This window comes from Rhinatrema bivittatum, chromosome 5 (genome assembly GCF_901001135.1).
Source record: "Rhinatrema bivittatum chromosome 5, aRhiBiv1.1, whole genome shotgun sequence".
Lineage (NCBI taxonomy): Eukaryota > Metazoa > Chordata > Amphibia > Gymnophiona > Rhinatrematidae > Rhinatrema > Rhinatrema bivittatum.
This window is the reverse complement of record NC_042619.1, coordinates 250734948-250760693: the sequence shown is the minus strand read 5'-3', so window position 1 is coordinate 250760693 and position 25746 is coordinate 250734948. Positions and strand designations below refer to the sequence as shown.

At 44.1% G+C, this 25746-nt stretch overlaps 1 protein-coding gene across 3 annotated transcripts in view; it reads left to right on the top strand.

Annotated features, from left to right (window-relative positions):
• SORBS3 (sorbin and SH3 domain containing 3) overlaps positions 1-25746 on the top strand; it is a 113650-nt gene that overhangs the window by 57571 nt on the left and 30333 nt on the right. For all 3 annotated transcript variants that reach the window (XM_029603795.1, XM_029603794.1, XM_029603793.1), the window contains exons 8-11: positions 679-732; positions 5948-6034; positions 16955-16989; positions 22331-22473. In XM_029603795.1, the coding sequence (XP_029459655.1) occupies positions 679-732; positions 5948-6034; positions 16955-16989; positions 22331-22473 (319 nt within the window). The remainder of the gene's footprint in view (positions 1-678; positions 733-5947; positions 6035-16954; positions 16990-22330; positions 22474-25746) is intronic.

The following is a 25746-nucleotide window of genomic DNA, read 5'->3' as shown; positions in this document are numbered from 1 at the left end:
ACTGAGAGATGGAGAGTGGGTGACAGGACCAGTTTAAAAAAATGCATACAGACGCAAGCAAGGTTAGAAAATTAAAAATTAAACATTTCTGCCAATGTGCTTCAGAATTTTCAGATTTTTGCCACAGAATCTACCCTGGAGCTGCTGCAGTCAACTGTGGGGCTGTGAGGGGGAAGTGAGTTAGGGGGCAACGGCACCAATAGTCCCTAAGGATGGCAAGACCCTAAATCTGTCACTGAATGGAGGCAGTGCATGCAAATTATCTCATGTGTGCTCATTGTGGATATCCTGATAATCTGACTGGCTAGGTCTGTCCCGTAGACTGAGCTGAGAACCCCTGAAATAAACTGAGGAGTGTCAGGGCATGAGTAGGGGGTCAAAGCTAACGCGTTCCTCGAAAGCTCTGGAAGAGTCCACTAAGTTGATATGGAATCACATGATCTCATCATGGCTCTGTTGACAGCATCATTGCTATCAACAGAGAACAAGTAGTTAAGGCAAGCAATTACTCCCCTCCCCCCCCCAGAAAAACAGAACTAACAGGCAATACATGTAATGGGATAAAATCAGAACAGGAATTGCCTGGCCTGAAAATCTGGAGCCAATTGGTTATTCATTTCGCTGTTTTGAATTATCTTAAGTGCTGTTCTGATTTCTGATCTTCTTGACTTTTTTTAGGTTAGAAGGAACCTGCTGGCTGACTTCACGGACTCCTCCTCTCAGCCCATTGAGGTAAATACCAACTGAGCCTTCAGGAGATTAAGGAGTTAAGAGCTCTGGCACAATTACCTCAGGGGGGGTGGGGGAGGGGTCAGCTTGCTCAAACAGAACTAACCTGCTGAGGCCACTCTCCTCATGCTCACCAGGCCCCGTTTCACTGCATTATCCTACACATATATTCATCAGTCGTAAATCCAAGACACACACACACATGTATCAACATGCTAATACATGCACATCATAGACAGCATCCCAGATTCACTAAAGCACAAAACACAAACAGGCCCCCAGCAACACTGCTACAGGCACACCACGTAAACCAGCACCCACATCAGCTCCCCCTCTCTCCCCTGTGGAGATAACAACCCTTGTGCATGCTAGAGGCCATGGTGACTCTGTTTATAGATCCACTCTAGCTGGACACAGACCACAGAAGTTAATGAAAAGAAAAAAAAAACAAAACTAAGAGGAAAGAGATGCAGTTTAGTGGACCACTGAAGATAAGGAGATAACGTACTGAACTCTGGCTTATGAGTGAGATTCATTCCAGCCATGGTGGGCACAGAAATGAAACCGTTTGAAGATAATTATTTCTGTCTTTTATTTGATCTTTGAATCTTGTTGCTACCAATACCTTCTACAGTATATCTGTCCCTAGCCTGTTGCAGGGCTCCACCCCCCTCTGTTGGTAGGGCTGTTCCATGCCCTCTTCATTTCCTCTTTGGTTCTAACAAGCAGGGCCAGTGAAAGGGAATTAGGTGCCCTAAGTGAATCTTACAGCTTTGCGCCCCACCCCTGATCTCCTCCCCCCTCCCCCCAGTCCAGCCCACGCACAACTGAAAATTAGGCATTAATAATAACAGCTTATACATGGAAAAGGGCATTCAAAGTACAGTTTTCCGAGATTAAAATATCACTTACAACCTGTATATTTACAGGCACGACTCTATGCCAACCAGAAATCCCTGCAAAAAAGACACAACTAGGGTGACCAGCTTCCCAGTTTTGGACCGGACAGCCCGGTTTTGCAGCCTGTTGTACGGTGTCCTGTTTATAAGGGTAACCGGACACTGTGCAACCCGGTCAGGCAAGGTCAGTGGGCCAGTCGGAGGTGGCAGCCTGGCAGCGCTCCCATCACCTGCCTGCTATTTTCTGGCACAGCTGCAGGCTTACATAGCCTGGGCTCCAAGCGTTAGCCCGTTATCTCTTGTTTGGAGAGATGGGGCATCACCACGCGTGGGACTTAGATGAAGTCAAAGTGAAGCGGCACGCCAACGCCTCAGCTGTGGGAGTCGCAGACCATGAGGAGCCCTGAAGACAGGCAGAGGCAGCATCTGACTAGGAAACAATCAAGGCCCGATTTGAAAGGGAGGTGGATGGGAGTGGAGGAGGCTGAGGCTGGCTCCCCCTCCCCCAAGTGTCTGGTCCTGTTCCATGAAAAAGATGGCAACTCTGCTTGCAACCCATATGACATTAGGCCTATTGCAACCCATGTTGGGTATGGGTTTTGGCACTCAGAAAGCCATGAGTAAACTGATTTATATATTACAATATAGTAAACCTCCCATATCAAAACAGCACTAACTGCCAGCAATCAAACAGTAACAACCCTACCTATGAAAAGGCAGCACTGCAAATATTACATCAGGCCTTAACACATCATACACCTCCTGTTAGGAAAACAGAAACAAGCCAGGCTGCTATAGATCCTACACAGAACTACACTCTAGCAAAATACCTCACCTCAGGCACACATGCAGACACAGACAGATCCTCGCTAAAATGCAGAATAAAGAAACCATAAAGTATAAATAAAAACGTGCAGACAAAAACTGAACTGGAAACTGCAACTAGTCAGATTCTATATGCAGCACAACAATGGAAGAATAGAAATATTACCATTCTTCCTAAAATAACAAACAAAATCAAGAACTAATAAAAAGAATATTTAAAAACAGCTGAGAAATAGAATAACATCTAATAATAAAAACATTCATATAACAATTTTAAAAAGTGTTCCAAATACAAAAAAAAAATAAAAATATTTAAAAACATCAGACCCATCAAACAATACCCAATGATTAAAATTAACAAGGATAAAAAAAAAAAAACACCTCACTCTCCATACCTGAGAACCTTTGATTATCAGATGCTCTGAGGACTGTCATGGATTTGGGGAGTGAGGTGGGAAGTGGTGTTGTTGCACACAAACTTTCTCCTGTCTCCCACGCATACACATGCTTTTTTTCCACTCTCATGCACATATACGCACAATCGCTCTCTCGCAAACACACACAACCTCACAGGCTCACTTTCTCTATCACTCACACACACACACAGGCTTACCTCTCTTTCTTATTCATATGCAAGCACAAGAAAGTTGGGGAAAGGTGATCAGGCCCAATGTCACGGGTGTGCAAACCATGCAATCGCACAGGGCAACACACCTGGGGGAGCAGCTTCGGGAGCAGGGAGAGGCCCGGGCAACAGTCGACAGACCCCCATCCCACCGGCAATGAAAGAAGCAGGAAGCCTGTGCAGCCGCGGTGAACCCCATCTCACCAGCGGCAGAAGAAGCAGAAGGCCATCCCCATCCTTCAGCTCCTCTTCAAGTGCTGGCTCCGTGGTATTCAATAGTTGTGGGGCTAGCACTTCCCATATTTTCATCTCACGATGCACTGCCTATGCATGATTTTACACGTTTTAGCACCGAAGCTCATTTTCCAATCTCCTGACCATTTCTTGCATCCCTTCTGGAGTGTCAGCTTTGTTATTGTCCCCCATGTCCTCTGCAAGGTTACTGATAAAGATACTGAAAAGATGCAGTCCTGGTAATAAACCCTGGAGGGTCCCCACTGCTCACTTTGCCTTGACCAGCGTGGACTCCATTTGCCCTCACACTCTGCGTCCTGCCACTCAGCCAGTTTCCCATCCAATTTACAGCTCTGTGACCTGCTCACATGCCGTCCAGCTTGTTTGCCAGTCTTCTCTGTGGGACGATGCCAAAAGCCCTGCTGGGGTCCAGCTAAGCAAGGTCTTCTGCACCTCCCCCGATCCACCACTTTTGCCACCTTATTAAAGAGCTCAAGCACGATCTGACGCGATCTTCCCTTTGTGAAACCTTGCCAACTAGTGTCTTGTAACCTAATGGCCTAACTTTAAAAGGCTGGTGTGCGCCATGCACATTTTCAAAGCACCACGGCCATGCGCATACCTCCCGGGACACTCGGAAGAGCCTGCTTTGAAAAAATGGGGCGGGCCAGGGCGGAGCCGGCGTGGGCAGGGCGTGGGCAGACTGGGACAGTGCCGCTGAAGCCCGCACCGGCAGCCGGCCAGCCCGCGCAACTTATTGCTGCTCTGGAGAGCAGGTAAGTTGAAAAAAAAAAAAGTGGTTAGTGGGGTTTTAGTGATTGGGGAGGATAGGGGAAAAGGCAGGCAGGATAGGTAGGGGGTTTAGCAAGTTTCCTCCCAGTCCTCTTCTTTATTGGAGTGGACTGGGAGGGAACTGGGGAAAGGCCCTATTGCATCACTGCGCGTCTTAGAAAATCCCCCCATCCTTGCATGTGCGAGTCGGCACCCACACACATACGCGCGCACCGATATAAAATCGCCTGCGCGGGTAGTGGATTTTATAACATGCACGCGTCACCTCACACGTTATAAAATCGGCGCATCCATGTGTGCGCGCCAGGAACCGTGTGCACATGGACACCCATGCTCTGGTTTAAAAAATTCACCTTTTATTGTTTCAAGATGCTGCACTATCGTTTTAGGTAGTATTGTTTCCAGAGTTTTTCCTACTACTGAAGTAAGACGAATGGGTCTTTTAGTTACCTGCCTTCTCTCTGACCCCACTTGTGTAGTAGGGCTACATCTCTTCTCCCCTAGTTCCTTTGAACTTTCTCTGTCTTCAAGGACAAGTTGTTCAGAGCAGCAAGAGGCCCGGTTCTCACATTCTTCAGTTCTTTTAGTATCCTGGGGTGTACACCTCTGTTCCCATGGCTTTATTCACTTCAATTTGTCTTAAGTACTTCAAGTACTTTCTCTTTTTTTATTTTTTTAATGCAAACTTCTTTGCTCATAAAATCGCAAACATATAACTTAAAGCATGGAGCATCAATACAGTGAACTTCACCGTAACTGCCCACAGAAAGTGAATTCAGGTAGAAAAGCTGATCTGCTCATTCCAGCACAAACACCACAGTGGCACTCTCAGTCCCCTACTATTACTACCAGTACTAATTATCATTTATAAGGTGCTACTAAACATATGCAGTGCTGTACAAATACATAAGAGACAGTCACTACTCCATGGAGCTTACAATCTAGTCAAGACAAACATACAGGGGTCAATGGGAAGTATGTTTATTATAAAAGACAGAATTAAAAGTTAAAATCAGCCTCAAGAAGGTGAGTTTTTAGACTGGATTTGAATGTGGTCAGAGAGAGACTGTGACGCATCAACTCTGGGAGTCTAATTCAGGCATATGGTACAGCAAGATGTAAAGCATGGAGTTAGGAATTGGTGGTGGAGGAGATGGGCACAGATAAGAGTGACTTGTCTGATGAATGGAGTTCACAAGAAAGGTGTTTTTTTTTATATATATATAAGCAATTTTTATTGGCAAGAAACAGTACACACGTCCAAATCATGTACATTTAAACGAGAAGCAGCAGTAACCATCACGTGTAACATTCTATTCGTATAATTCTGAGGGGTTAAATAACCCTTCCACTGCCATTTTTGGGAGTAGTAACAACATTACAAATTGAGCATATATAACACCAAAAACTCTCCCCTCCCCCCTCCCACCGGATGTATATCAATCAAATCATATCAAATCATATCCATGGGGTGTACCGTAAACAGGAAAAAGAGTATGGAATATTCAAATGATCAAATGATCAAATGCTAGTCAAGGTCGCCCGTGGGATCCGACGAGGAGACAAGAAATGCAGATAATTCATAAGCCAACATGGGTAGAAATCACAGATAATCAAGTGCAAAAGACAATGAACGTGTACAACCAAGAAGTACATGATAGCAGTGTTGGAACACAAGAAAGGTTTTAAGTGAAGATAGATAATGAGGATCTGCAGAATGAATGCATTTGTATGCAAGAAAGAGAAGCCTGAACTTGTACTATGTTACTGCTTCTTACTGTATTATTTGATTATGTAAAAGGAAGATTTTACATGTGAGACATTCACTTTCTCTCCCATTCAGGTTGTATTGGAAAAGGAGCTAAAGCAGTTTATCCAGGAGTTAGAGGAGGATATAAAAGCAATGGAGAGGAATCAGAGACCTGCAGAGGTATCACCTACATGAGCCAAACACAACTATGGAGTCCCACACTGAATGCCCTGTAGCAGGCTGTAGTCAGGCAATTTGGCATCTATGGCCAAGTGAAAAGCTGAGCCCTCACCCATCACACAACTCATGACACCACGAGCTGGGAGACTCTGTTCAATGTTTGTACAGCAATGCCCATGGTCAGTGCAAGGGTATTAGGTGCCCTAGTAAAACATTACAGACCCCATCACACCCTCCTCACACACAATTAACAATTATGCATTTATAATAACAGATTTTACATGAAAAATAGCATTCAAAGCATGGTCTTCTGAGGTAAAAATATCACATACAATATGTTTATTACATTTACATGCACTCCTGAGGTGCCAACCAGAAAACCCTGCAAAAAAGCAAGAGATGCTTGGAAGCTATATAGTATTAGGCCTACTCTAATGCATCTTGGGCATGGGCATGACCCTCAGAGAGCCATGAGAAAAGAGAATTTCTATATCAAAAAAGCACTAACTGCCAGCACTCAAATAGCAACAACCCTACCTTTGAAAGCTATTACTACAAATATTACACCAGGCCTAAAATAGTAATAAACCCCCTATTAGGAAAACAGAACAATCCAAACTGCTATAGATCCCTACATAGAAACTACACACTAATGGAATAACTCACTTCAGTCACAAATGCAAAACACAGATAGACTCTCAAATACAGATTAAAGAGACCATATAGTATAAATAGCAATGTACAGACAAAAACTGAACTGGAAACTGTAACAAGCCAAATTCTGTATGCACTGCAACAATGTAAAACACACAAACATTACCATTCCTCATAAAACAAAATTAGTAAAACTATACCAATAAAAAGAATAATTCAAAACAATTAATAAATAGAATAACATTCAATAATTTAAAACTCATATACAAATCTTCCAAACATCAATAAAATATTTCAAAACAGACACATCAAATAGCAATCAACAATTAAAATAAGGATTTTAAAAAATGTACTGTTATCCATACCTTGGAACTTTTGATTTACAGATGCCCTGAAATTGTAATGAATTAGCAGGCAGATAGTAACTGGGGTAGCTGTGCGCACATATGCGCTCTCTTTCACACACACATATGCTTTCTCTCACTCCCCCACATACATACACACGTCTCTCACTCCTATACACAAGCACACATGCTCTCTCACTCTCCCACATACAGGCACACATGCTCTCTCTCACTCTCCACCATACTTACTTTGTCACTCTCCCACACACACGCACACATGCTATCACTCTCCCACACATCTGCATACATGCTCTCTGTCACTTTCCCACACACAAGCACACATGCTCTCTCTCTCCTTCTTCAGCCCTCATGGCTGAGGGAATGTCGAGCCAGCTCTAGCATTGGACTACTTCCTGCAGGGCCAGAATCAGCAGCATTACCAGTGGGGCCACACTGCTTTTCTGCTTACTAAGACCGTGCCAACCACGCTGTCGATTTTGACGGGACTGCGCTGCTTTTTCTTTTGCTGAGGACCTGCCGGCGGTACTGCTCTCGTTGGCACATGGCAGCGCTATATGGTGCCATTTGGTGGCAGTGCCTATGGCCGTGGCCATAGGCATGCTACGGCTCTGCCCTGTAGACCTTGCTTCAGTGATAGTTTTCCTCAGATACTGAACCAGCAATTCCCCCCCCCCCATACCCAATGCATTGAATCAGTGATTGGTCCTCCTCCCAGACAAGACACCAGCAATTAAAAACTCTACAACCCTCCCACCACCCAGACATGGCAGCAACAATTGGCTCACCCCTTCTAGACACAAGTGTCCAACAATTGCCCCCTCACAGATGCAGCACCAGCAATTTCACCTGGATTGAGGATTTCCAAGGACACCTGGATTGAGGATTTCCAAGGACAAGTAGAATAGCACTTCTTACATATAGGTGACGTTACGAGATGGCGCATGGCATGGAACTTTGAAGTCAAAGCTTCTAGAAGGTTCCCTCTGGGCATGTGCAGCCCTGGCCCTGCAGGGCTCTTCAGTCTCATCTTTTCCATGGAGGCTGCAGGCCATGATTCATATCTCTCCCGGCTGCTGCAGTGAAAGTTTCTTGGAGCCACAAAAGCTGTTTTCGCAGAGTCCCACACACTGGTTTTCACCCTCTATTCCTCTGGGTAAGTTTTTCATCTGGTTTAAGTTTCTTATGTAGTGCCCTCGAACCTTGCTCTTTGTGCAGCCAGGGCAGTAATGATTTGCTGCTTCTGAAACCTCTGCAGCCTTTCTAAATGTGGCTGCCTCAACCTGTTATTGCATCGTGGAATTGCGGTATGCTTCAGACCACATGACTTTAAGAACCAATAGAACATAGGAAAGGATTCGACCAATGAGAGCTGAGAGGACAGGTTTTTGGGCGAGAAAGAGCAGGATAGCAGGATAAGCTTGCTAGCTGTGATGCTGCCCAGACAGGCCTGCTGTTTCGTGCAGGGATTTTCACAAAGGGGCAGCCCAGTTAGACCGGGCTGCAGGAAATAAACAGCTTGGGGTGAGATCAGACGTGAATCACTAGGAGTTACGGCGGTCACTGCTTTGTGGTTGCTGTTTTCGCCGAGAGCTGCTGTCAGGCCCTTGCTATCTGAGTGCTGTTTGCTGCAGCCAGTGTCACTGAGATAGTGTCACTGAGATTAAGGCCTCTTGGAGCGGAGTGCAGAACACTGTCTGGTGGCCCTTGGGTGCATGAGTACCTTCTCAGACTCCCATTGAGGAGCTGGGTTTTTGGGTTTTTTTGAGTATTGGGCTCTTGAACGTATTTGTGAGTTTGTGGATTTTACCACAGTGACATTCATCACCACATAGAAAGGCCACTACCTAAAACATTATTGATATTTATCTGTCTCTAGCTGTGGATTACAGTTTAATCCCAAATTCTGTGTGGTTTTCTACATTAATCCTTGAATCCTCAGTCCTATCACTGTATCCTAGGAGGAAGAGGTATCTTTTTACACATCCCATATGAATTCTTTGTATGCTTTGCTGCTGTTTGTTGCCCTCAGTGATCTGAGGACATCTTGTTTGGCTGCTAACTCCAGTGACTTAAAGAATAATAAGTATCACAGCAGTTGCCCATAGAGAGTCTATATTTGTAATTTACTGGGCCCAATGATTAGAGTAATGATATACCTCAAGGGTTATAGTGAGCTCACTGATAATTTAAAGGAATACCAGGCCTTGGTATCAGTAACTACAAGGTTCTAAATTATTCATATTTTTATTACTCTTAATGGCAGAATATTACTAAGAAATGGCTTGTATTGTAATGTTTACTAATGTTTTCACCTGGCTATGATTAATCATTTTGAGTGCAGCTCTCTTACCATACTGTCCTGGTTCCTGAAATAATAAAACAGTGCTTTACTTTCATGTTTTCGTTGGCTCACAGATAAAAGAGCTGGGTGCACTATTAGGACATTCATTTCAGGGACAGTTTCCCTCAGAAGTCTATTTGCGGAGGGGGAATCCATCGTTATACAGACCACACCCTTGAGTGGGGTACATATATTTTTCTGTTGGCCATATGGTGCTCTGGTTTTGGTGCTCCACAGTGTCTCTAGTTGGTTTTTGTCCAGCCTTAAAGTCATTTATTTGCCTTATTAATTTCATTCAATGCCTCAGAGGCTTAGATACTGTGCTTAGATACTACTCCCTGTGTAGCCAGTTTAGGTCTATCAGACTGCATGATAGGTGGAAGCTTTGCCTGGGGGTGGACCACAGCATGTTGGACTATATCCCCTGTGCGACTTTGACCCTGAGAGAATGTTGTTTCTGGTGGGAACTCTTAGAAACGTTTTTGGAGACTTAGCCCAACCAATGGGCATGAGCATCGACATGCAGGGAACTAGGTCTCATCTCTAGTACCCATGAAGATGTGGTCTCTCCGCCTATGCTGGCTTCAGCAGTTTTAATAAGGAGCTTGACAGTAAGTTCAAAGAGACCCTGGAGTGCAGGAGCAAAGCATCGATACATGGGCATTGACATCGGTGTCAATGCAGAATGACGTCCAGTCCCTTTAGGTGCTGACACGCCAATGGGAATGAACATCAGGTACTGATGCACTGATGAATCTTCCTAGCACATTAACAATGGAAGCTCCCCCAGTGTGCATGCGTTGGGGCTAGGCCCCATAACGCAAATGAAGTCTTCCCTGGGGCATTGCCTGCTAGCCAGGTGAGATTTGGATCAATGCCCTATCAGGTTTGGAAGGGGTAATCCTGGAGGTGGTACTGGGAACCTGAGTACTTCTCTGATCAGAGGGGTCAACGCTCCTCCAACCAATATCCTCTCTCCATTGGCAACTGTGAAGAGAATGGCAGATGGCATTCTGTTTGAGTTGCAAAAGGAACAAGAGTCCAGGACCGGTGAGTGGATCTCTCCACGAATATTGTGGTAGTGCCTGTCCATAAGATCCTCCAGAAAACCCAGCTAAGGATGTGGGGTTTTTCCCCTTTCTGTAGCTCTTGTTAATAAGGAGGCAGACCTGATTATCATATCTGAGCTCCAGGATTCAAAAAATAACAGCTACTGCAGCAGTCTATGATGGCTGAATCCACTATCAAGAAGGACAAGAGGTTTAGGATTAAAGACAATAGTGGACATGTTCGACCTTTGACGTTTTGAATACCACGTATTAGAAATAATCTCTTGGACAATAGGGTCAAGGAAGCAGTGGATCAGTGATAAGACCACTGGGCATCCTCTTTTCTGCCATTCCAAACCCACAGGAGGCTCTCAAGTGGGTGCCAAAGAGGGAGGAGATGCTGCTTGCTATTCCCTTATCCCCATCAGCAGTAGAGGGCCCAAAAGCCACAGCCCAGCCAAGACCTGGCTTGAGGCTTTGACCGGATCGGAGGGGCAAAGTAGAGATTCCAGTGCCTGTGTCAGAGAACCTTCCAGTTGAGAGGAGATAGAGGGGGTAATTTTCAAAAGGAGTTGCACGTGAAAATGTAACTACTATTGTCTCAAATTTCAAAAGCCATTTACTCGAGTAAAGTGCACGTGCGCATGAATATCCTATGGCCAATTCAGTGGCATATATTGTAGCAATTTTCAAAAGCCCACTTATTCGGGTAAAGTGCATATACATGTGTAAAACCTTATTTTAAGCATGTAAATGCTTTTTAAAAACAGGCCCTAAGGTTTTAAGTAATCTGTTGGCCCAGAGTATCCTCAGACACTCAGGTTCTCGGTATACTTAGAAGAATAAGCTGATTGGATATTCCTTCAAATAGCCCACCAAGAAGCACTCGGGCAGCCTCTCAGCATCAGATACTGCTACAAGAAGAGCTTTCCTCTTTTTTGAAGGCTCATGGGTTGAACCCAGTTCATCAGGGGTAAAAGGACAACATTCTAGTCAGAGTGTTTCCTGATCCACAGGCGTGTGGGGGGACTTGGTCCCATCCTAAACCTCGGGGTGTTAAACAAGTATCAGGGAAGGGAAAGTTCAAGTGGTTTCCCTCAGCATCCCGATTCTTTTTCAAGGATGAGGGGGCAGGCTTACGCCCACATATAGACCTCTTCTGCTCTTAGAACATGTCTCAGTTTTGTAGTAGGGAAGCACCACTTCCAATGTCATGTGCTGCCTTTCGACCTCGTGTCAACGCCTTGCAGTGGAGTCTGCACCTTGCAGAAGTGTTTTCCCTACTTGGATGATTAGTTGGTCAAGAGCATATCTCAAGGAAGTGCTGCAGAATTAATAAGCAAAACCCTCTGGATGTTGGAATTGCTAGAGTTTATCAATTACTCCAGATCCCACCTGAGCCCCTTGCCTCAATTGGATTAATAGGAACTCTGCTAGATGTGTCTCCCTTCTCCCACAAAAAAAGGATTAACATGCTAAATTGGAGTAAAGGACTTCTGATATCCACTGTACGGAGTCAATAGATGTCAGCATGGGACATGTCGAGGTTATTGGTCCTTATGACTTTGACCATGCATTTCTCCTATAACACATATTCACAGTCGAAAAATCCAGTGAACCCTAAGACAGCAATGGATTCCAGCCACTCAGCATCTCTGGAATAGCATCTGGCTTTGAGAGAAACTCTGTTCTGGTGACTAATTCATTCCAAATTCCTCTGGTACAAATTGTCCGAACAATGGATATGTCCATGCTGGGTTGGGGGATCATATAGAAGGGCTCCACACCTAGGGTTGCTAGTCTGCTCAGGAGGAATTTCAGCAGGTAAACTTCCTCAAGCTAAGAATGTTATGGTAGGTTCTGAAGACTTTCAGAGATTGATTGGCCAATGAATTTGTCCTCCTCCAAACAGACATTCTAGTACTATGTTCTGTGTCGACAAGGAACAGGATCATACCTCATGTGACAGGAAACTGTCCATAAGAACATAAGAAATTGCCATACTGGATTAGACTAAGGGTCCATCAAGCTCAGCATCCTGTTTCCAACAGTGGCCAATCCAGGGTTACAAGTACCTGGCAAATACCCAAACAGTAAGTAGATCCCATGCTACTGATGCCAGTAATAGCAGTGGCTATTCCCTAAGTCAACTTGATTAATAGCAGTTAATGGACTTCTCCTCCAAGAACTTATCCAAACCTTTTTTAAACCCATCTACACTAACTGCACTAACCAAATCCTCTGGCAACAAATTCCAGATGTAGCACTAGTCCTACTTTCACAAAATGGTCCTCAGTCACATTATCTGGTGGGTGAGGTGACTGTCCTCATAGACAGATTGAGACAGGTCCTGGAATTCCTCAAATGGTCCATGGATAGGGGCATAGCTGACCAGATATTCTGCATGTAGCGCACACCTATGATAACTCTGCATCTCCTCTGAAAAGAAAGGGCCCTGGACTTCAGTTTCAAGAGTCCTAGATACCTTCACCCTGGATTGGATTCAGGACTTCTACAAACCTATCCTCCATTTCCTTTGGTTGCAAAGCCGTACAGAAATTCAGAAAAGATGGGGGAACTATGATTCTCATAACTCCCTTATTGGCCAAGTCAGGTTTGGTTTCCATTCCTTTGTGAGATGTCCATCGGGGATCCATTCAGGTTGGGGAATTCTCTAATGCTGATCTCTCAGGATCAGGGGCTGCTATTCACCCTGAGATTGAGTATCTGGCTGTCACAGCCTGGATATTGAAAGGGTAGCCCTTCAACCTCTGAATCTGTCCAGCAATGTGTCTTGTAACCTGCCTTCCAAGAAGGATTTCACAAGGAATGCCTATGGTTTCGAATGGAGGACTTTTGCTGTATCGTATAAGGAAAAGGCTCTGGATCCTTTCTCCTGTTTTGCACAAAACTTCTACAGCTCTCTGAGTCGAATTTGAGAACTAACTTAGGGCCTGATTTACTAAGGCTTTTCTCCCATTCTATGTCTATGGGAAAAATGCTTAGTAAATGAGGTCCTTAATTAGGATTCACCACCATTGCAATTAGTGCTTATCACCATCATGTGGAACGCAAATCCATCTCTGCACAGCCTTTAGTTGTCTATTTTATACAGGGTTTGAGTTGAAGCCTCCTGTAGGGTCTCTACGTGGTACTCACCCTGTTGATGAAAGCTCCTTTTGAGCCTCTAGAATCTTGTGAGCTGAAGGGCCTGACCTGGGGAGTCATATATTTGATGGCAGTCACGTTGATGTACAGTCAGTGAGCTCCAGGCCCCAGTGACTTATCCATCTTATACAGTTTTTCACAATACAGTGGTTCTATGCACACGTCCTGTCTGCCTATGTTTGTGTCGAAGTCCACAAAGGTGAACGGATGTTGCAATTTAGATTGCAAAAGAACTGTAGCCTTCTATCTGGAACAGATTGAAGCCTTCAGATAATCCACCTAGTTTTGCGTTTTGTTTGATACCAATAAAGCCTGGAGTTGGCAACCAGGCAGGCCTAGATCTAGTGGGGTATATCTGGGTTCACAATGTTAGTGGCATGGCAGCATCAGAAACCTTCTTGAGATCAGCAAAGCTTGTGACCCTGAGTTCTTTCCGTACATTCACGTCTCACTACTGTTTCGACATGGACTCCCAACACAATAGTAGTTTTAGCTAGTCTGTCTTCTCTTTGAGGTATAGCACCCAACTCTGTCCATTAGTATGGTTTCAGATTGCCATAAAAATAAATGTCAGAAAGTGTTAGGATGGCCTGTTGGCACTGTTGTGAAGTTTGTTTGTTTTTTTTCCATTGGTTTGGAGTAGCCTGTAGCTTGTGATTTCCCATGTGAGGGGATTGCCATCCTGCTTGTCTTTGGAGAAAGCAGAGTTACTTACCTGTAACAGGTGTCCTCCGAGGACAACAGTTGTCAATCCTCACTAAACCCTTCCACCTCCCCTTGAAGTTGGTTTCTCCAAGTCTTAGCTTTGTCATGGATTGAGGGGCCCTGCATTGGAAGTGGAGTGGCCAGAGACGCACATGTCCAATGGGTCATGCTTAAAGCTTCTAGAAGCTTTGATGTAAAATTCTGTGCCAGGCTGCATCTGATATGGCTAGCATTTAGGCATAGGCAACTGCCTTGGGTGCCAAATTTTGAAGGTGCCAAATACCCAGGCCAAATAGGATCCTGCTTCTGCTTGCTTTAGGACCATGTGCTGACACAGCCTCAAAGGGACGCCAATGTAGCATTCTGCCTAGGGGTGCCAAAATCTTAAATCTGGCCCTGCATCTGATGATGTCACCGATATGTGAGGACTGAGATCCTGCTGTCCTTGGAGAACACCTGTTACAGGTAAATAATTCTGCTGTCTGGTCATTGCATAGAGCCGACTGTAGATGAAAGTTTCTTTGCATCACTGCTGCTGACTGACCTGTATGTCTGAGCTTCTGATAACCTATAAGATGGTCTTCCTTCCCTTTTCCATTTCCCTCCCTGTTACAGTAAAAGGGGTTACTAGAGAAACTAGCTTTTTTCGGCACATTTCTCTTATTCAGGCCAATACAGTAAAAATTGCGGGAGAGCAGGCGAGTGCCCGCTCTCCTGTGCGCGCGATTCAGTAAATTAATTTCTTTAAATTAGGGCCTGTGGTAAAAAGAGGTGCTAGGGACACTAGCGCACCCCTAGAGCCTCTTTTTTGACAGGAGCAGCGGCTGTCAGCGGGTTTGACAGCCAACGTTCAATTTTGCCGGCGTCGGTTCTCAAACCCGCTGACAGCCATGGGTAAGGAAACTGAACGCCGGCAAAATTGAGCATCCGGTTTTCGAGCCGCGGGCCATTTTCAAATTTTTTTTTTTTTAACTTTTGGGACCTCCGACTTAATATCGCCATGCCGAGAGAAATTAACGCCTACCTTTGGGTAGGCGCTAATTTCTGAAAGTAAAATGTGCGGCTTGGCTGCTCATTTTACTTTCTGAATCGCGCGGGCATAACTAATAGGGCCATCAACATGCATTTGCATGCTGCGGGCGCTATTAGTTTCGGAGGGGTTGGATGCGCGTTTTCGGCGCGCTATTACCCCTTACTGAATAAGGGGTAAAGCTAGCACGTCGAAAACACGCGTCCAAATGCGGGATAACAGTGCGCTCCGCTGGAGCGCACTGTACTGTATCGGCCCGATTGTGTTTAAATGCACGCTGAAAGGAGACCTCCACTCTCTTAGCACTGGATAAATGGAGAGCACCCTCCAAGCAAAAAGGTTCTAGGACATGCCTACCCCACCCTTGGTCAGGCATGGGAAGTTCACACATATCATGAAAAGCTTTTCTGGAGGAGACAGGCGGTACCTGTAACAGCCTCGTTCCTTACTGGGAAGGTTTTGTACTGTTTCCAGGCAAAGCCTAGAATCATAAATAAATCAGGTGGCAGGTAAGGACCATGGTCCAATAGGCCCATCTAGTCTAACATAATAACACAGTAAATGACGGCAGAAAAAGACCCAATGGTCCATCCAGTCTGCCCAGCAAGCTTTTAGTTATTAGGGTAGTGACTGCCATTCCGTGCAGGTTACCCCTTTTCTTCATTTCCATCAGTCATTCTAAGTCTTTTTCCACCTGTATGCTTTTGATGCCTCCTTGTCTGTTCACATAAGCTACCTGCCCAATGTCATTCCTGGGACAATGCCATAGACTCATTTTTCCCTCACTTTATTGCACCTAGGGATCCTTTGTGCTTATCCCTGGCTTTTGTATATGTTGTCACTGTTTTTGTCTTCGCTGTTTTCCTTGGAAGGCTGTTCCATGCATCCACTACCCTAAATTTATAATCCAGATCCATAAAGAAATATGTGCTGCTGATATTCCTGAGTCTACCTTTCTGGAGCCTCATACTGTGACCCCTTTTTCTCCAGCTTGCTGTCCTATGGGAAAGCTTTGCTTCCTGTGCCTGGATCTATACCTTCGCTGTAGCGATTGACTATCATTTCTCCTGTTTCTCCTCTCCAGGTCTACATAATGTAGGGCTTTACATCTCATTTCAGTCGGGTTTTGTTGCAGACCCTGCACCATTTTGGTAGCCTCTCTCTGGACCACCTCTACCCGTTCTGTATCCTTTCAGAGGATTGACCTCTTTCCATCCATAAAGCAAATCCCGGGGCACAACGCCAAACAAAAACAACTTAAAACTGCAGTGCAGTGCAGTGCCCATTGATACTTGTATGTTTAAAGTCTAACCCACTGCTGGCAATGCTTTGTACTTTTGATTTATCTGGGGGGGGGAGTGACCACAATGTGACTTTGTCTGTGCCTCTCCACCACCCCTCCCCCTGGTGTGGGAGTGCCTGTCTGACGGGTCCAGGAGTCCCCTCGTCAGCAGATCGGGTGCAGTCTAGGACCCTGCGGGTGGCCTTCCCAGCTTGCCAAACTTGCAGACTTTTCTCGGTTCAGCTGCTGGCTGAGACCTTGCCAGCGGACTGGCTGGCTGACTCCTTCCTCCCACACCCGTCTAGCCACTCTTCTTCTCTCTGCAGACTCTGCTGGCTGCTGCTGTGGAGCCCCTGTGCTGGTAAGTAAGCCTTGGCCGGGTGCTGCTCGCCTCGGAAGAGTTTAGCAGAGCCCCCCCCCCCCCCGGCTCTGGCGTAATCGGAGATCTGCCAGGTGAGTTTGCGTCCGAAGCTGCAGGCCCCGGCGAGTTTCCGGAGCAGGGGAGGTTTCCTTACCTGTGAAATCTGACAGATTGTTATCGAGAGCAAACAGCAGAGCGCGAGGGGGAGGAGAGAGGTACAAATTGTCCTGCCAATAAAGTTTCCCGATTCTCAATCTGACCAAAGGAGAGTGAAAGTAGTGAAGGAAGGATAAAGGGAGAAGGGGCAGAGAGAGAGCAGTAACGTAACTTTTTTTATGTAAAGAATGACTAAGGAGGAATCTTATCTAATGGAAAATGCAGGGACAGAAAGCGGAATGGGGGCCTTGTTGCCCATTCTGTGCCGATGGGGGAAAGCCTTTATTGCATAAAGCCCACGGAGACTGGCAAATCTAATTTTGTTTTCATTCTTTGACCTCTGTCAAGACTGCAAGGCTTAAGGTAAAAATGGTTATTTGGAAACATTACCACTATGGAAATCAGGAAGAGCCTCAAGGAATGGGGGGAGAACAGGTAATAGCGAGCTTGTCTGGGAGGGTCCGTCGGCCATGAAAGTGGCTGAAGAAGAGGTGCAAGCCACAGTCAGCAGTGGCACTGAACCAAGCACAAACCAGCAACACGTTAAAATGGCTGGGGATTAAGGGGGTAGCTAATGGGAGTAACCACGGTCTAGGGGCAAACCTCGCAGATAGTCTTTACCCATGGGGTTTGCCAAAATAAATCAAAGCAAAACTACAGAGGCAGTTTTGGTGCTGTTGCCCCAACGAAAAGTACCCATGCAGATTTGCAGCTGCTTTTTGTGTGGATAACGTAGTAAACGATGACAGAAAAAAAAAGACTGAAAGGGCCCAGCCAGTCTGCCCAGCGGAGCATATAGGGTTGTAACTGCTGCTCCGTGCAGGTTAACCCCCAACCCCCGTGCCTTCTGTTAAAGGTAGTAACTGCCCCATATGCAGGCTATCCCCACATCTCTCTTGGTGCTTTGCTAAGTCAAAAATATGTGGATGGTTTTGATTATTCAAAACTACCCACATAAATGCCTCTTCCAACCTAATCCTGCCCGGAGAATACCTCCAGTGATACACGGGTGCTTTTACCTATATAGAGGGTGGGCCATAATCAAAAAGCCTATTTCCGAGGGTAAGAGAGTGTTTACCCTCCCGGAAAGGGCTTTCTTTATTGTCCTTCCCATGGTCTGCACCCAGTCCCTGGGTCCTGAATGGTCTTTTGTGGTGTTTTAGCATTATCATTTATTCACACTTTAAAGGGGGCAGCTCTCAAAACAGCCCACCCAGCTGCAGATGTTGTACAGATTTTCTGAAGAAAAATTGCCCAGGAGTCCAGTGAGATGCATGGATTTTGCACCTGCTCTTTGTGTTGACTAAATTTGCCTGGGAAATAACATGTGAGCATTTGAAAATGCAATGTATATATGCTGTTTCTTAATCCTGCCCAAAACAGCTTCCTCCCCGGTGACAGCATCCCTTGACCTGGTTGAAAGCACGCGTGCCGTGGAAGCCTGGGTCTGCTTTCAGCCAGGATAAAGGAAGGTGGTTTTCATACTGCCTTTTTGCTTGGGTAAATTGGTATTTGCCCATATAAATGGCGTTTTGCAAATTTTCCTCTGGGGCCAAAACTCAGAAAAGCAGCGAGCGGATAATTTATCAGGCCAACTTTAGTTAGATAAGTTATCGGGAATATTCAGCAGGATGAACGTCCCGCTAAATATACTCAAAGCTTTTCAAGCAACATTTCCCAGATAACTTTCAAACCTAACCAGCTATATCTGAATACAGCCAGTTAGGTTTCAAGTTATCCTTGGTGCCTGTATATGGATAACTTTACTAACTCGCTATGTTCAAATATAGCTGGATAAGTGAGAATAAAGGAATTTACAAAACAATTGTTGGGCCTGCAGGTCCAGTTCCCACCCCACAACCCACTAAATAATGTTTGTCATTGTAACCAATCTCTTGCCCTTCAAGACCCCCAAAAGAAATAACATCTGTGGTCCTATCAGCTCGAGAACCATCCCAGCCTCCTCCCTACCCCATGCGCTATCTCAAATTCTATCTGGATCCGGGCCCCTCTTCATTCCCACTCTCCCAGCACCCCTGAAATCTCCTGGGCCATCTGGTTCATGGTACAATGGAACTACTGACAGCGGCTTCCAGCATTGCTTTGGAAGCATGATACAGAATAATGCTTTCAGTGTTGCTGTCAAAGTAACGCTGAAAACCGCCGGGAGTGATACAATTGTACCGTGATCCCTGCGGCCCAGGGTTTCTCGGGGGTGCCAGGTGGGGATGAGGAAGGGGACTTGATCAGATATATTTTGAGAGGGTAGGGGATCTGAGGCAGCACTTGGGCCAATAGGCCTACAACTGTATGACTCTCTTTTGGAAGGATTTAGGGGGATGAGGATCAGGCCTGCAAGCTTGTTTTGTTTTTTAATTTGTATTTTTTGGGCTCTTAATCAGCTATATAAGTTGAATATAGTTGTTTAGGTTAATCCTGCTTTGAGGCACATCCATACTTAGCCAAATAATGTATTCAGTTAACTCTGAATATTGGACTTGGCTAGATAAGTTATCTGGCTAAGTTAATTCTGCCCCAGAACACATTTAATTTATTTGGATAAATGTTATCCATTTGGTGATTTATCTGGATAAAATTCAAAACTTGGGATTTGTCCAGCCAACTCAGGACAAGCCCCTTTAAATATCAACCTCTAAATGTATTGGAACATTGAGGGGAGGAGTTTGTGTTTTCATCTGTTGTGGTGAGTGGAACGGGTGGAAGAAAGACTGGTTTATCTGCATTGTAGCACGCCTTGGATGTGTTGACAGTCACTCAGAAAGTGGCGGCATGTGCAATGGCATGACTGAGAAGTGACATGCATCTGAGGCAAGCAACTTGTTGATGTTATACACACTTCTCTGTCTAGGTGTCTAATATGTGGCAATTAAAAATCAAAATGTTTCCTGCCTCCTAAGGTACTCCATCTTGCAATTTTGGCGTGTGATATTTTGCCTTGCATCAGGGATACTGAAATTGGAACTTCCTATAATTCCCAGCTCCATTTTTGCTGCACAAATGTGTCAGCAATTGAAAGCAGGAAAAGTCTCAGCTATCAGGCTAGTGTGGAACTAGCTCTTAACTCATCTGTAGCATCTGTTCTTAAAGGAATACAAATATATTCTGTTTTACATACTTCGGGTAGTATATCATATACATCGATTTTTTTTTTTTCTCCTGGCATTTCATCCTCTGGTTATTTTGTTTAGATTTGGCTTCATTCTAGGTGGAGACTCTGTTGTGCCTCTCTAGGGATTACTGGCAATTGAACTTGAAAAAATTTGAGTATATTTAGTGGGATATTCATCCTGCTGAATATTCCCGATAATTTATCTGGATAAAGATTACTGTACATAAGGTGCTTGAGAATCTTGCACAGTTTTGCAGTATTTATCAGCTTTTTCATCAGTATCTCCCTGTCCTGACATTAATATCTGCTGTCTCAACCACTGCGTGCTGTGACATCACCTGCAGTGCATCATGGGAGTCAAGCACCTGGAAACTATGATGGCCACCTTCCTATTCTTATTTCACTGATTTTTAAGTATTACATTTTTGTTAAATTTGCAGTATGTCAGACCTAAGAAATGAAATAATTGGCATTTAGAACATATTGGTTCCCTTTTATATCATGAATTAGGAAATAGTTTGTTGGTGTGCATTGATATAGAGTTACACTGTAGATTAGGCTGAGAGAAGACAAGAGGTCCATTAAGTTCAATCTTCTGATTTCTTAAGGGGTAGTCCAGGTGAAGATGAATAAACCTTGTGCATCTGTAACTAATTCTGTAACAGTGGAAAAATTCCTTCCTGATCCCCCAAATCTGGTGATTGATTCAGAATTGTTGATTAATCCTTTTCTCTACTGTATAACTACATCCTGATATGCCCCCAAAGTTTTTTTTTTCCTCTAAAAAGAAAATCCTGTTCAATTTACTTTTGAGTTGATTTAGTGCTGCAGCCATAAATACTTCTGCTGGCAAAATGTTAAATAATTTCACTAGTTAGTAAACTCTCCATTTTGTTAAAGTTGGTGAAATCTGTTACCCCTCTGTCTCAGAGGATGCATCTTGTTTTGTTTGTTGTTGCTTCTGAGATAAAAAGATCAGCCTGCAAGATTCATGCAGAGTCCTTTGATATATTTGTATAATGTAATTACGTTTTCCTTTAAAGATAATTTTTCAAATCTAAGAGGCCCTAGGTTAGATATTCTTTATGCTAGGTGTGCTTTGGCAGTTCTGCTGTCTCTTCTCTGTCCAGTTGCTTAGTGCTGTTTGCTGTTGGGAAGTCTGTCTTGGTTTCCCGGGTGCTTTGGTGTGTTGCTATGCTGTCTGCTCTCTCGTTGAGATAGACTTCAAATGCGCAGGAAGGTCTGAGGAGAAGAGGAGGTATCTGGGAGGGAGGTCAAGAGAGGAGTGGAGAGGCCTGGCAGCCAGACCTAGAATTCAGAGCAGATAAATTACAGGAACTTATGGACTTGTGAATGATATGCTGGACTAGATGCTCTGCTGTAATTCTGTGAGATGGAAAGCAGAATGACTTTATCAGTGCTGAGACAGATACTCAAAATGATGTCTTCCCCCCCCCCCCCCCCAACCTTGACTTACCAGTGGCTGCTCTGGCACAGCATGGTGATGGCCCAAAAGGGGCTGGATTAGGGAGCAGAGGGCTCTTCTTTCCTTTTCACCAGTGGTCCCCAACCCTGTCCTGGGGGCCCACCAGCCAGCCGGGTTTTCAGGATACCCACAATGAATATGCATGAGAGAAAATTTGCATGTTATGGAGGCAGTGCATGCAAATTTTCTCTTATGCATATTCATTGTGGGTATCCTGAAAACCCGACTGGCTGGTGGGCCCCCAGGACAGGGTTGGGGACCACTGCTTCACACTGTGTTCCATCTGCTTCAGGCTCACACCCCATTCTCCTCCTGCTCCCTGCATGCTACCTGGCAAGGGAGAAACAGGAGCAGGAAGTAGAGGGCTGTTCTGTTCTCTGAGATTCAGAGCACTGACCATAAGTAAAAGCATCCCTGCTGATGATGCCCCCCCCTTGGCTCTGATGCCCAGGGCAGTGCTCCCTACCCCTAGTTCCAGCACTGGGCCTTCTAACAAAAGCTCTGCAAGGAGGGTGATTTTATCCATGGCTGTACTCTCTGGAATTATTTACTTTCTTTCCTTATATCAGTCCAGGCCAGCAGCAGCAGCACCATCAGGAAACAGGATTCAACCCACTGGCTGTCCATCTATGTTCAGGCAGTTGTGGGATGGAGCGAGCTGCCAGCCCTTCCCTGTCCAGGAGCAGCTGGAACAAATCCCCTGTAAGCCAAGGTAAGGTTGCCATACTGGGCTTGCTGGAGACAGTGTGATCCAAATTTGGTGGGAATGTCCTAGAGTGACACATTTCTGGGATGAAATAATAAGATTGATTAAGATGATTAATTCACAGGAGGTTCTCAAAGATCCCAGGTCTCTCTTATTGAGTATTCCAGTTGCGGACATTTCAGGTTTGATTCGAGGTTTAGTATTTTAAATTGCGTTAGCAGCCAGGATATCTTTAGCAGCTTATTAGAAGCAGACTTATTGTCCATCTTTGAAGGTAGCTGGTTAAAGATTACATGATATACACCTTTTAGGTCACCTTATAGCTTTCAGACATGATGAATTGGAGAAATGTAATAAGAAATGGAAACTGTATATAAACTGGCTGAAGGTAAAACAACCCTGACTTTGAATGCTATTCTTTAGTTATATATATTATATTCCATTATTTGACATTTGTTGTGCAGAATTAAGAGTGTTGCCAGGAGGGTAGGGGGTGGGGTTGGAATAAACAAATGGAAATTGTACCAGAGACCATTGTATTTGCATATCTGCTGTGTTCTGTATGATTGATCTTTGCTGTTGTGGTCAATAAACTTTAAATTGTATAAAAAAAAAAAAAAAAAGTTGCCACCGAGGATCCATCAAGCCCAGCATCCTGTTTCCAACAGTGGCCAGTCCAGGCTGCAAGTACCTGGCAAGTACCCTGTCCCCAAGGTATCTCACTTTCTACGTAGTCAGATAAATACTTAGCCAGATATTCAACCGCCACTTAGCCGGATAAGTTCCTGCTTATCCAGCTAAGTAGCATTGAATATCAACCTCGTTGGAATTTGTGGTCCCTTCTATAAAAGTACTTTCTCTTGTAGAGACAAGGGAACAGGCATTCTTGGGAGTGGTCCCTGGTATTTGGAATTCACGTCCATTTACGCTGAAGGAAATCAGTTAATATTCGCAAACTAAAAGCCTGGTTCTTTATCCACTAAGGTTTTAACAGCTGAACCGGTTGGTTTATTTGGTATGTGGGTCATTAGGCTATAAGAAGTATTAGGTGTACAATTTTCCTTTACTAGCGGAATAGCTGTTTATTTTTTTTTATAATTTTCTCTTTATTGAATATTTCATTTATCAACACAAATCGCATTTCTGTGCATAATATAGGCAAATCAGTGTAACAACTTATAAATGAACATATTTGGGGAAAATCTTTTCCATTCACAATATAACAGTTATTACACTTAATACTATCATGGGGGTACCATCTAGGAAATAAGAAAAATCTCTTAAACAAACCAATAATCAAGGAAAGGGGTTGTTTCTATTTTATCTGCCTTAACTCTGCTGATGTAACTTGATCCAAATTTACCTCAATTTTATCCCTCAAAGTTTCAAGGTGTGAAGGTTCCGAAAAAAATATACTTTTTTGCCTTGAAAATTAATAAAACACTTGCTAGGATATTTCAAATAAAAAATTGCACCTAATTCCAAGGTTTTATTTTTCAAGGCTAAAAATTATCTTCTCCTTGCCTGAGTAGATTTAGAGACAATAGGAAAAATGAAAATATTTTGCCCACAGAATAGTTTATCTTTATTTTTAAAGAATATTTCAAGAATGAATTCATTCTTCCTTTCTGAAACAAAGGATACAAACAGTGTTGCCCTCTTGTTTATGACATCAATGGATTCCTCCAAAAAAGTAGATATACCGGAGGTATTCTCTTCCTCCCTCCCAGGTATATTACTCATTTGAATAGGGAAATAATAGATCTTTGAAATAGAAGGAATCTCTTCAGATGCTAAATTTTCCCTCCAATATTTCACAAACATCTCATATGGTGAGAGCAACCTAGTAATTGGATAATTTATGAAACGCAAATTCTTCACTCTCATAAGATTTTCTAAATCAGTATGTAATACCATATTGTCTGATGTATGTAAACTTTCTAAAGTCTTCTAAAGACATATTTTTAACAGAGACTTCTATATCATTTAATCTTTTCCCCTTTTCTTGAATAGCCATTCTATTCCCGTTAGCAATAGCACAAAAGGAGGAATTCATTTGAGAAACATTAGAGTCAAGCTTAATCATCATCCTCCAAAGATCACCCAGGGTAACCTTGGATGCATCCATGGTATTCATCCGTGTGCTACCAATGTTAACAGTTAGAGTTCCATTTCCTGCTTCTTGCTGTTCTAGCTCCAAGCAGGGAGAAACAGCAATTTTCGGTGATGAAGAACAAATTTCTGAGCCACTTACATTTGCGTTGTCTCTCACAATGGAATTTTCTCCAACTGTTCCTCCTGGGGGTTGTAGAGGCTTTGGGCCTATGCCAGGACTCAAAGAGACATCTGATGTGTCTCTAGCGCAGTCCCCTTGTGGCGAAATAAGCCTGTTAACATGGGCATCCATCGGGCCGATTCTTTGTGGAGCCGGAGAAGAGCTGACAAATTTCGCCTTATTTTTACGCTCCATATAACTTAAACAATTCAATCAAAGGCGATCAAAGCCAATCTAAGCCGTGTGCACGCCCCTTTGGCGTGCGCGGCTTAGGTGGCGCACCGCGGGCTTTTCACCTCGCAGTCCCTGGCAGATGACATCAACGTCGGCACAGTCCCACAGCTGTCAGCTGGTTGTTAATTGGTCTCACCGCTTTGTTGAGCCAGGCAGGCCTGTGTCAGCCCCTTTCCCTCCTCATTCGTCGACCCCCGGCTGTTTATTTTTATGGGCGGAGGAATGATTTTGACTGCAGCATGTGCTAACTTTGGATATGGCTTTTGAAACTGATGTAATGGGTTTGAATTTATTATTGTATAACTGAATTCTAAAGTGGTCAGTAATGTTGTGCGCAGACATTTTTTTTTTCATTTGTTTGTTTTCTTTTTGTTTCAAATAGGGGAAAAAAAATCCTTCCCAGGCCGCTCTGGTAGCTCCTGCCCCACCGGAGGTAAGCTTAGACATGGCACCAGCAAACTGAAGCCAGCGCAATTTCTAATTTCTTCCATACATAATGGCACTGGCCTTGGTGCGGCAGGAGCTACTGAAGAAAAATACAAATATGGTAAAAGAGATAAGAGAGGAAGCCTGGAAGGTTTGTTGTGTTTTTTAATTTATTTTTTTTTTGTTTAAAACAAAATTAAAAAAATGTTTATTTTTCTTTTGTTTGAAAATCCAGTTGAAATAGGAAATTCTGTTAAAATTTCCCTTTTCGTTGCAAATGAATGCACAGCCCTAGTAGTAATGTCATTTCATTATGCTGTTTTGTAGATGAATGTTTTATTGCT